Here is a 12,210-nt window from a genome sequence, read left to right as displayed (position 1 = left end):
CAAAGTAGACATCCGGTTCCCAGCTGCCGGTTTGTTTGTTTGTTGCTCTGCTTACTTTCAATTTTAATAACTGTTTCTTGGTTTCACTGTTAATACCGCTGATTGATGGAGCTGACCACATACTTGATGTTACAATACATGACTTGATATTAAATTACATTACTTCTTATCCTGTGTATTGAAAATGCCATTACTGGCAGGAACCAGCCTCAGTAGGATAACTATCGGCGGGTGAAAGTAGTTGTTAAAATTATCTCCAGGAGCCGCATCTATTGCTTAAACATATCTAGTCGGGTGTCTGGGTAGCGTAGTGGTCTGTTCTGTTGCCTACCAACACAGGGATCTCCAGTTCGAATCCCTGTGTTACCTCTGGCTTGGTCGGGCATCTCTACAGACACAATTGGTCGTGTTTGCGGGAGGGAAGCCGGATGTGGGTATATGTTCTGGTCTCTGCACTAGCGCCTGCTCTGGTCGGTCGGGGCACCTGTTCAGGGGAGAGGGGGAACTTGGGGGAATAGCGGGATCTTCCCACGTGCTATGTCCCCCTGGTGAAACTTCTCACTGTCAGGTGAAAGTTAGTGGCTGGCGACTTCACGTGTATCGGAAGAGACGTGGAAGAGGGGTAATGGCCGGATACAACTGGGGAGAACAAGGGGGAAAAATAAAAAAATAAACCTGTCTAGACTTCTACCCCTCCAAATTCTCCTGAATCTGTAACATACATAAACATGATCTTCACCCATACTCTCAACCAAACCACAACTTTGTCACAAATCCCAAACAATATACTGCTAACTGCATTTGTGTGTTACGTAATGGTGATGAAAACATTAAAGTCCCCACTGAAATCAGTGTGCTGCATTGCCCAGGCATTTCTCTCAACAGCAAGGCTGTCATACAGCCAAACCCAGAATAAATCTTTGAGTTAGCACCACCACCTGCCACACATCAAAACGACAAGCTGTCATGAAAGGCAATCTGTTTTGCATCACTGGAGCCCCATCAAGTTCTCTCTCTCTTTATCTCACTCTCTATTTCTCTCTCTCTTTATTACTCTCCCTCTTTCTCTGTATTGCTTTCTCTCTCTTTCTTTATTTCTCTCTCTCTTTCTCTTCCCCTGGCAATATCCTGGTCATCCATTATCATGTCCTGGTCATCCGTTATATGTGTTATTTTAATTCAGTTGCACTTCACTGCACTCAGATAATATAGAGCTCAGTTTTTTTTCATGCATTGTATTCCTAATGAGCAGTTGTGTTGTTGTTGCTGTCATTGTTGTCATGTTCTGTTTCAGATAACAAAAGATAAGAAAAACGTCAGCATTCATGTAGGGGGAGACTATAGGGCATTAAAGATGAGCAGCTGCAGTGCAAAAGAAATGTAATGCAAAATGTATTGAAAATACTGAAAAATTTAGATCATACGAATACAAAGATAAGTACAGAGTGAAAGCAATAATATCTATCCAGAGTTTTCATAGAACACAATAGGTAATAAAGGAAAGTAGAAGTTTCAACTAACATAAGAATTAAGCAATGCAAATGTAAAAGAATATAATGTAGTATATAAGGCAATAATAAAAGAAATTTAATGAAGGAAGGAAAAAAATTAATATGAAGACATATTGTGGGGAGGGGGTGGGTACAACCAGTAATGTGCCGTGAGATGTAGGGCCAGGTAGGCAGTAGCAGACTGGGATGCACACACCAATGAGTATTTCATATGTGTCGGCAGGAAAGCGCACAATGCATTCTAAGAGAATCCTTCAAAAAAAGATCCCAATACCAAACTTAAGCAATTACTCCATAGCAGTGCCCATTACTACACTCTCCCAATAGGCTACATGTCATAACACTGCAGTGCATTGTTTGTGTAAAGGCTCATTTATGCTCCCTTTACATACAAAAATAAATGCCTCCATTTCAAACAATGTAATCGTCACTGCTAATATACTTCCATACGTCCTTTATGTTATGTTTTATTCGAACAAAATCCATGGAAATTGTTTTGGCTGTGATAGCAGTGTCATGTGAGCCCGCTTGAACTTGCTGGATGTACGAAGGTGCTGGAGGGTGTGTGAGGGTCAATTCACAAAAGCTTGTGAATTGACAAGCTTGAATGGCTTGTGCAGTCTCTGCCTGGCCAGAAGATAGTGATGTTGAGTCATTTTTATTAGGCTATGAAAAGTACCAAATGCTGCCACATACACCTAAGGTATCTGAAATCGAAAAATAAACATCAACTGAATAATTTCATTTTTGCTAATAGCATCAGACAGGTAGTGCCTACCCTGACAGCACATCTGTGGATACAACTGAGATTCATTGTGTTGTTGTGATGATAAAATAATAAAATACACGTGTAAATGAAGATAGTGTTAGTGTATTATACCCCCCCACTGAGGACCAAGGAAGCCAAAAACCTCTCCTAACCCCCCCCCCCACACACACACACAAACAAACACAAACAAACACATAAAAACACCTTACAAAGATATGCATGTCAGTTAAATTGGGAGACCTTAAACTGCCAATAGGTATGAATGGATAAATGGTGAGTCACCATGTGTGCCAGTTCTGTGATGGATTGGCAAACTGTCCAGGGTCTCTCTCTGCAATCCACCCAATGCATGCTGGGATAAGCTCAAGCCCCCAGGACCCTGAATTCAACTAGGCTAGAATAAAGAATGAATGAATGCATTGAAAAATAAACATGCAGACAGAGGTGATGGCTTGAATTTATTTTTTTTAGACTTATGTGCTGTCATTGACAGAGTCAATCACAACATCCTCTTACATCGCTTAGAGACTCGCTTAGAGAATCAAAAGCTCGGCTCTTAGCTCATTACGCTCTTATTTCACCAACAGAACAGAACTTTTTCTGTTGTTCCTCATAAGTCTACTTCCTCAATGGCTCAGTTGAGTTGTGGTGTCCCTCAAGGCTCAGTTCTTGGCCCCCTTCTCTTTTATATATATGCTGCCCCTTGGCCAGGTCATTCAAAATCATGATGTGCTTTACCATTTTTATGCTGACAACACTCAAGTTATACTTGCCCCTAAAACCCACAGATCCTTGCACCCTAACAAATCTCACAACTTGCCTCTCTGACATTAAATCCTGGATGTTAAAAATTTTTTCTCAAATTTAATGATAAGTCTTAGGTCATTCTGTTCGGTTCCGAAAATTCCATCAGCCCTTTTGTTACTAATCTTGGTGGTCTATCAGGTAGTCTTAAGCAGGCTGGCTACTAGGAATCGTGGGGTAATATTCAATGCTAACTTCAGTCATGTTGTTCAGTCATGCTTTCTCCAGCTCAAGCTAATCTCCAAAATTAGGTCATTTTTATCAACTGCCAATCTGCAAAAAGTTGTCCATGCATTTATTTACTCTCAGATTGACTATTTCAATGCACTTTATTCTGTTATCAGCAAGGGCTCCCTCCACCATCTGCAGTTGGTACAAAACACTGCTGCTCAGCCTATTACCGGGACAAAGAGGCATGACCATATCACTCCTGTGTTTGCCTCCCTACACTGGCTCCCTGTTATATTTCGAATTGATTTTAAAAATGTATTGCTCACGTATGTAGGAGCAATGGTCTTGCTCCTGCATACATTTCTGATTTATTGACCGGGTATAAACCCTCTCAACCATTAAGATCCGCAGATGGAGCCCTGCTGGTTATTCCCAGGTCTCAGTTTGTCACAAAGGGCCGGGCATTTGCTGTTAGAGCCCCCACACTTTGGAACTCTCTCCCTTTCGAACTAAGGCAAACCAAGTCTCTAGCTTCTTTAATTCTCATCTTAAAACTTTTCCTTTTATGAAAGCTTTTACATGTTTGATATTTGTTTTTATACTGTTTTTATTTTTAGTCTTACTTATTTGGTCTTACTCTTATTTTTGCCTTGTCTGTTTTTTTTCTTTGTAAAGCACTTTGTAACATTGTTTTAGAAACGTGCCATGTAAATAAAGTTATTATTATTTTCTTTGTTGATTAAATCTACAGGCAAAACAGATTCCTGGTGTGACTGTCGTCTCCTGTTCCTGCTCCATTGACTTCGCCACCTCTGAACTGATCTTCATGGAGATCAGAGAGGTAAACATGTGTGCACACACACATACACACACACACAGGCATACACACTAGGCACACATATGCTCCAAAGAAAAGGAGAGAGAGACACAGAGACTGTGATCATGAATGTGAATATGACCAGATAGGAATCTATCCCGGTGCTCATTCTCATCACATTCAGAGCGTGTCATATGCTTCAGCACTGACACATGCACTCAACAACTCAGTAGACGTTTGTTTGTGTGCACCTGCTGCCGCATGTATATGATTCCCTCTGTGCGAACTTGTGTGTGTGGATGTTGGTTTTTTTTTTTAATTAATATTTTTTCAAGGAGAACAAATCGAACTAAACAGTTACAGTTGAAAGACTCTATGATGTTTTTTTTTATTTTAACATCCCCAAATCCCATTTACCCACATCCTGCTCCCCTCTATGTGCTCCTACCCCGTTCCGCAGGCCCCTTCTCAGAACAGAATTAAACCACATTACAGTAGGTTAAACATAAACACAAAAGGAAACAAAAAACAACAACAATCAGACAAGTAAAAATAAATAAATAAAATAAAGAAGCGAGTATGCATGAATGTTCATGCAAGTTAATGTTTTTTCCCCCTGTGCTTGTGTGTGTACAACTGCTTCTACTTAACCTTGAGAGAGAGAGAGAGAGAGAGAGAGAGAGAGAGAGAGAGAGAGAGAGAGAGAGTTACAGATGGACATGCAGTTGGGCAAATCTTTAACTACACCTCATCCAACCAAAGTGCCAAAAAATTACTCTTCATCTCTTCTCTCTCTCTCGCTCTCTCTCTGAGCGAAAGTGCGAGTGAGTTTACGGAGTAGCAGCGTGTTGCTTCGGTGTGAGTGAGTTTCTAAAACTTGGGCTTTTCTGTCTGGTCCTTTTTACGTGCTTTCAGTGGGTTTGTTGTTGTTTATTTTAGTTAGTTTTTTTTTTCGGTGGTAGGTTTCCAGTGATACTCAAAGTGTGGTCCGCGGACCACCAGTGGTCCGCGAGCGCCCCCAAGTGGTCCGCGGGAGGATTGCAAAAAATGGTGTTTCTCAAATCACCTTCATTTGCGTTCCAATGCAAAGTTACGAGTACAGCTGTTTTCTAAATGTTTTCTAAATTAAAAGTGAATCAAAATGTAGCCTAAATAAGCCTAAGCATTTTGTTCAATTTGTCTAATGCAAACCTGCGTTTTGAGTCATGTCTCTTCAGTTAGCCTGTGTTACCTAGGTTACCTAGTTAGCTTCCATTCCAATAACAGGATTTTCTTATCAAAGACCTCCTGACTATTGTGAAAATTAAGTAGAATCTAACAAAGAGTGAAGTGAACCGTTCAAAATACAAACATCATGGATCGGTGGCTGAAGAGAAAATCCGGAGAAACAACGAACAATGTAAGCAACAAGGTGCAAAGACTTCCTTCTCACATTGAGCGCGTCAGTGTTAGCATCGAGTCCCATAGTGCTAACAGTTTGCAGCAGGAGCTTGCTAGCACAACACTCTGAAAAAGCCACTGCAAACGTGAAACGTAAATACAGTAGCGATTACATTCTATTTGGATTTTTCTGGACTGGAGATGCTGAGGATCCAAAACCTCATTGTGTTGTGTGCTATGACATATTAGCTAATGAAGCAATGAAACCTGCCAAACTCAAGCAAACCTGTGCAATTTTTTGAGAGAAAACGTGAAGAGCTTGAGCGACACACGAGAAAGGAAGCCACACGGTTTTTTATGCCAGGGGACAACGCGAATGCTACCGAAGCCTCATACAAGGTCTCCCTACTCATTGCGAAAGCTGGCAAACCTCACTCAATCGGCGAGACCTTGGTTAAGCCAGCTGCAAAGGTTATGGCCAACATAATGCCAGGGGAGAAAGCGAGTGAGGAACTTTACAAAGTACCTTTGTCCAATGATACAGTCAAGCGGCGAATAGCATCCATGGCTGCAAATGTCCAAGATCAGCTGGTGACACGTCTGCGTCAGAGTCTTTTTTTCTCTCTCCAACTGGACGAGTCCACGGACATCGGTAACGAGGCTATTCTTCTCTGCTTTGTGCGGTACATACATGCGGGTGCTGTTCACGATGATTTTCTTTTCTGTCAATCCCTACCAACCAACACCACAGGAGAGGCGATATTTGAGTCCCTAAATAACTTCATTGTGCAGAATAACATTGATTGGAAGAGGTGTGCTGGCGTGTGCACTGACGGTGCCACAGCGATGACAGCCAAACGCAAGGGCCTGGTTACGCGTGTATGCGCTGTCGCTCCCTCTGCCGCATCGACGCACTGCTGTATCCACAGAGAGCAATTGGCAGTAAAAAAAAATGCCACCCTGTCTTAAACAGGTTTTGGACGAGGCCGTAAAAATTGTCAACTTAATTAAAAGCAAGGCACTGAACTCACGTCTTTTTAAAGTTCTGTGTGAAGAAATGGGGAGTGAGCACACTGTAATATTTGCTAGTAATATTTGATTTGCTAATGTCCCTTACGGCTTTCCGTAGCGCCACAACAAAGTCACGTGATGTACGTAACAACGTCAGTCGGAATCCGGTCGGTGAATAAACACCCAGCACGAGAGAAGTCGTCCTTGCTTTATTAATGTTATAAGTTAACATAGCCAGAGGGCACAGATCATTACATGGTGTCAGAGTAGCGGAGTTTAAATACCCAATATGGATTCGTACGGCGTTCCAGCTCCACGGATGGACTGGGAATCGGCGAACTTACCTGAAGCATGGAGACGATTTCGACAAACAACGGAGCTAATGTTCACGGGCCCCCTGCGCGGGAAGAATGAAGAGGAGAAATGCAGCTACCTCCTGCTCTGGATAGGGGAAAAAGGGCGCGATGTGCACAACACTTGGACACTCAGCGGAGAACAAGCCAAGAAGCTAGAAACGTACTACGATAAGTACACTGAGTACATCACCCCCAAAGCAAACCCGATTTATGCCAGATATAAATTTCATGAAAAGATGCAGGGAGAGAGTGAATCCTTCGAACGATTTGTAACTGAGCTAAAGCTCCTAGTCAAAGACTGTGGCTACCCAAATGCCGACGAGATGGTCAGGGACCGCATCGTGTTTGCCACCAACTCACCCAGAGTGAGAGAAAAGCTACTTAGCCAGGGAGCTGAGCTAACGCTAGAAAAGGCCATAGATGTAGCCCGCTCACACGAGCTAGCAAAGCAACAGCTAACGTTTATGGGCCAGGGCAGCACACATGAAACGGTGCACGCAATAGGCAGAAAGACTTACAAACCGAACGCACCCAAAGCAGCTAACGCTAACTTCAGACAAAGGGAGGGTAACGTTAGCACCGCCGCTAGGGCGTGTAGCTATTGTGGAGGGCTACACGGCGCTAAAGCCACTTGCCCAGCTAAGGGTAAACAATGCATTAAATGCAAGAAGCTCAATCATTTTGCTAAAGTATGCAAGTCTAGCTCCCAGGGACAGACAAAGTACTACCGCGGCACAGTACATGCCGTCGGAGAGAACCCAGAAGAGTACACCACTGACAGAGAGCAGGAAGAACTGTACTTCGACAACATTACAGTGGAGAGCACCGCTGTGGGAGAACAGACAGAGCTGTACATAGACTGCATCTCAATAGAGAACAACGGAAAAAGCAACGAGCAGGCTTACGTAGAGGTTGGAATTGGCACACCTCCACAGAAGGTAAAGTTTAAACTAGACACTGGGGCACAGGCCAATACTATTCCCACCAACCTGTTCCAGGCGCTGTTCAAAAATGTGACACTGAAACCAGCAATACACAGACTCACTGAATATGGAGGAGGCGCGCTGAGCGTGAAAGGCACATGCAAACTCAAATGTAAGTACAGAGACAATGCAATGATGCTGGACTTTTACGTCATTGACACAAACGCCCCACCAGTCATGGCAATGAAAACATGCCGTGACCTAAACTTGGTAAAAATAGTGATGGCTGTGAGCGAGGAAAACAATGTCACATCACAGAGCATAATGGATGAGTATGCAGATGTTTTCCAAGGAATAGGAGAGTTCCCAGGCGAGTGCACCTTCCGCGTCACACCAGATGCAACGCCGGTCGTCTGCCCGCCACGCAGAATCCCCATCGCCCTACGCAGCAAACTGAGGGACGAGCTTGACAGCATGGAGAAAGGCGGCATAATCTGTAAGGTAACAGAACCCACAGAATGGGTGAACGCACTCGTCATTGTTGAGAAGCCAAAGACAGGCAAACTTAGAGTGTGTTTAGACCCCAGAGCTCTTAACAAAGTGATACAACGACCTCACTACCCCCTCCCCACGCTGGAGGACGCCACCACAAAGCTTGCTGGAGCTGAGTACTTTAGCGTGTTAGACGCGCGGTCAGGCTATTGGGCCATCAAACTGAGCACTGAATCCTCAATGTTGACGACATTTAACACAGTGTTTGGCAGGTATCGTTTCCTCAGACTGCCATTCGGAATCGTGTCCGCTCAAGACGAGTTCCAGAGACGCGTGGATGAAACATATGAAGGATTGGACGGTGTGACGGCCATAGTGGACGACATACTAGTGTTCGGCAAGACTAAAGAGGAACATGACCAGCGTCTCAGAGCGATGCTGAAGCGCACAAGGGAGCGAGGGGTGCGGCTCAACCCCGACAAGTGTCACATATGCGTGTCCGAGGTAAGCTACTTCGGCCACACGCTCTCACACGAAGGCATCAAACCAGACCCACACAAGGTGAAGGCGGTCAAGGACATGCAACCCCCACAGAACAAAGCAGAGCTGGAGACAGTCCTCGGCATGATCAACTACCTCGCCAGATTCGCTCCACACCTCTCACAGATAAACTCACCCCTCAGACAGCTTCTGAAACAGGACAGTGAGTTTGTGTGGGATGCAGTCCACGACAAGGCGTTCCAAGAGATGAAGAATCTCATTACACAGCACCCAGGTCCAGTACTCTCATATTTCGACCCGCAGAAAGAGCTGCGACTCCAAGTGGATGCATCCAAAAGTGGCCTTGGGGCTGTCATGCTCCAAGATGGCAAACCAATTGCCTATGCGTCCAAGTCACTCAACAGCACTGAAGAAAACTACGCACAGATAGAGAAGGAGCTCTACGCTGTGGTCTTCGGCTGCAAGAGGTTCCACGAGTACATGTATGGACGAAAAGTGATTGTGGAGTCAGACCACAAGCCTCTGGAGGCAATACTAAAAAAGCCACTGGCAGCAGCACCACCCCGGCTGCAACGGATGATCCTGGCGCTCCAAAAATACGACATCCAAATCATCCACCGCCCCGGTAAGGACATACCGGTGGCCGACACACTGTCACGCAAGTCAATAGAACACCACGACAGTGACCTACAGGAAGGGATGGAGGCCCAAGTGCACACAGTCCTCAGCAACATCCCTGTGAGCGACACAAGACTCACAGAAATCAAGCAGGAAACAGCGCAAGATCCACAGCTCACCGCACTCAGACGAGCCACACTCACTGGCTGGCCAGACACAAAGAAAAAGTGCCCGCCCAGCATCCAGGAATACTGGAACCACAGAGCAGAAATCTCAGAAATGGACGGTATCCTGTTCAAAGGTGAGAGAATCATTGTCCCCCAAAAGCTTCGCAAGGACATGATACAGCGCATCCATGCCAGCCACCTTGGCGTGGAAAAAAGCAAATGCCGAGCAAGAGACTTACTGTTCTGGCCTGGCATGGGGAAACAGATCGAGGATGCGGTAGCAGACTGCAGCATATGCCAAGAACGGCGCAGCGCAAATGCAAAGGAACCAATGAGGTCACACGCCATACCCGAGCGGCCGTGGCAAGTGATAGGCACAGACCTATTCACATGGAACTCACAGGACTTCATAGTCACTGTGGACTACTACTCCAGATTCTTCGAGCTAGAAAGACTTTACAGCTGCACCTCATCTGCCGTCATCATGAAGCTGAAAGCAGCAATGGCTCGACACGGAATCCCCGAGACTATCATCAGCGACAACGGTCCGTGCTACAGCTCTGGTGAGTTCCGCAACTTCTCACAGACATGGGGTTTCTCACACACCACCACAAGCCCCCACTACCCACAGAGCAACGGCCTCTCCGAGAAGACTGTCCAGACGGCCAAACGCATCCTGGACAAAGCCAAAGCTGAGAACAAAGACCCCTACATGAGCTTGCTGGAGTATCGCAACACACCGGTGGACAACCTGAAATCACCGGCACAGCTACTGATGAGTCGGAGGCTGCGGTCCATTCTCCCATCAACAGCAAAACACCTGCAGCCACAGATCGCCAGTCAGGAGGATGTTCACAAAAGGAGAGAGGTATGTCAACAGCGCCAGCAGGCATACTACAACCGAACAGCCAAACCTCTGCCCCACCTGCCCGCAGGCACACCAATCCGCTTCCGGCAGGAGGATGGATCCTGGAGACCTGCAACTGTGGAAAGACCAGCGAACACAGAGAGGAGCTACTACATCCAAACCAAAGAAGGTCAGATCTACCAACGCAACCGTCAACACCTGCGACAAAGCAGAGTGAACACTCACACTACACACACACACACTTCACAGCAGACTGTTACCAGCGCTAACAACAACACACAAGCCCATCAGCAAGAGCATGCTGAACCTCCAGACACGAACAATCAGCGACAACCAGATACACAGCCTGGTTACACCACGAGGTCAGGTCGCACGATCAAACCAAGACAAATCCTTGACTTATGAATGTTAAAAAAAAAGATAATTTTACACCAACCTGTACTATACCTGCTATGTTTTGAAAAGAAATATTTACAGCGTTCACTTACCTTGTGTACCTACCTGCTGTTTGCAGTTACCAGTAATGAAATGAAAAAAAAAGATGAAATGTTATTACGGTGTCACATTTAGACAGTGAAGGAAATGTTTTACACTACTTTGTTGCAGTCCAGTTATATAAGAGTTCCACTTTCATATTCTTTCTTATTAAGATTGTATTCGCTTATAAACGTGCTCAACGTGGTCTGTATCTCTGCAGAGAAAGCAGCACTTTTCAGAAAAAGGGAGATGTAATATTTGCTAGTAATATTTGATTTGCTAATGTCCCTTACGGCTTTCCGTAGCGCCACAACAAAGTCACGTGATGTACGTAACAACGTCAGTCGGAATCCGGTCGGTGAATAAACACCCAGCACGAGAGAAGTCGTCCTTGCTTTATTAATGTTATAAGTTAACATAGCCAGAGGGCACAGATCATTACACACACAAGACTTCTTTTCCACACAGAAGTTCGCTGGCTATCGCGTGGTAAAGTTCTCACCCGCCTCTTTGAACTGCGCGATGAAGTCAAGCTGTTTTTGCATCAAACTGATGAACTTTATGGCAGAATGCATGACTTTCAATGGCTCGCAAAACTAGCCTTTCTTGCTAATGAGTTCAGCACGCTTAATAACCTGAATTTAACACTGCAAGGAAAAGCGGTCACGGTTTTTACAGTGCAGGACAAAGTTAAAGCCACTCGCATCAAAATGGATCTGATCGCCAGGAGTTTGACTGTTTCCCAACTCTAGCCGATTTTGTCCTCGAAGCTGAAGAGGTTCTGGATAGCAACACACTTGCTGCCTTCAAGGAACATTTGCAAGGCATTCACACGCAATTGGGAAGATACTTTCCAGAATTGGATGTGGAGCTTGAATGGATCAGAAATCCATTTGGAGACCAACCTCACATTGAGCGCGTCAGCTCCAAACTATCGGCACGGAAGGTGGATAGTCTTGTGGACATTGCATCAGATGGAACACTGAGAATGGCGTTCAGAGAAAAATGCTTGACAGACTTCTGGGTTCTCGTCCAACCTGAACATCCTGAGCTGGCTGAGTCTGCTTTGCAAGTGTTAATGCCGTTTTCAACCACCTACAACTGTGAAGTTGGGTTCTCCACACTGGTTGGTTTGAAAACCAAGCAGAGGAACAAGATCGATGTTGCCCCCTGTATGAGACTGAAACTCTCTAGTGTGGAGCCAGACATTGAGTCAGTGATGCAACAGCAAAAGCAACAGCATTCTTTCCATTAGTTGTTGACTGCTGCTACCTGTAAAGCTGTTATGCTTATTTGAAATGTGTAATTTCATAGCTTCACAAGAGCCAGTACAAAGATTTGATTC

The 12,210-nt window shown here is 45.0% G+C and overlaps 1 protein-coding gene across 1 annotated transcript in view; it reads left to right on the top strand.

Annotated features, from left to right (window-relative positions):
* Window positions 1-12,210, top strand: part of LOC130107636 (solute carrier family 26 member 6) — a 92,993-nt gene that overhangs the window by 57,741 nt on the left and 23,042 nt on the right. The window contains exon 15 of the mRNA XM_056274331.1: window positions 4,007-4,096. Coding sequence (XP_056130306.1) covers window positions 4,007-4,096 — 90 coding nt within the window. The remainder of the gene's footprint in view (window positions 1-4,006; window positions 4,097-12,210) is intronic.

The sequence above is a fragment of the Lampris incognitus genome, chromosome 2, assembly GCF_029633865.1.
Source record: "Lampris incognitus isolate fLamInc1 chromosome 2, fLamInc1.hap2, whole genome shotgun sequence".
NCBI classification, from domain to species: domain Eukaryota; kingdom Metazoa; phylum Chordata; class Actinopteri; order Lampriformes; family Lampridae; genus Lampris; species Lampris incognitus.
This window is presented reverse-complemented; position numbering and strand designations above follow the sequence as displayed.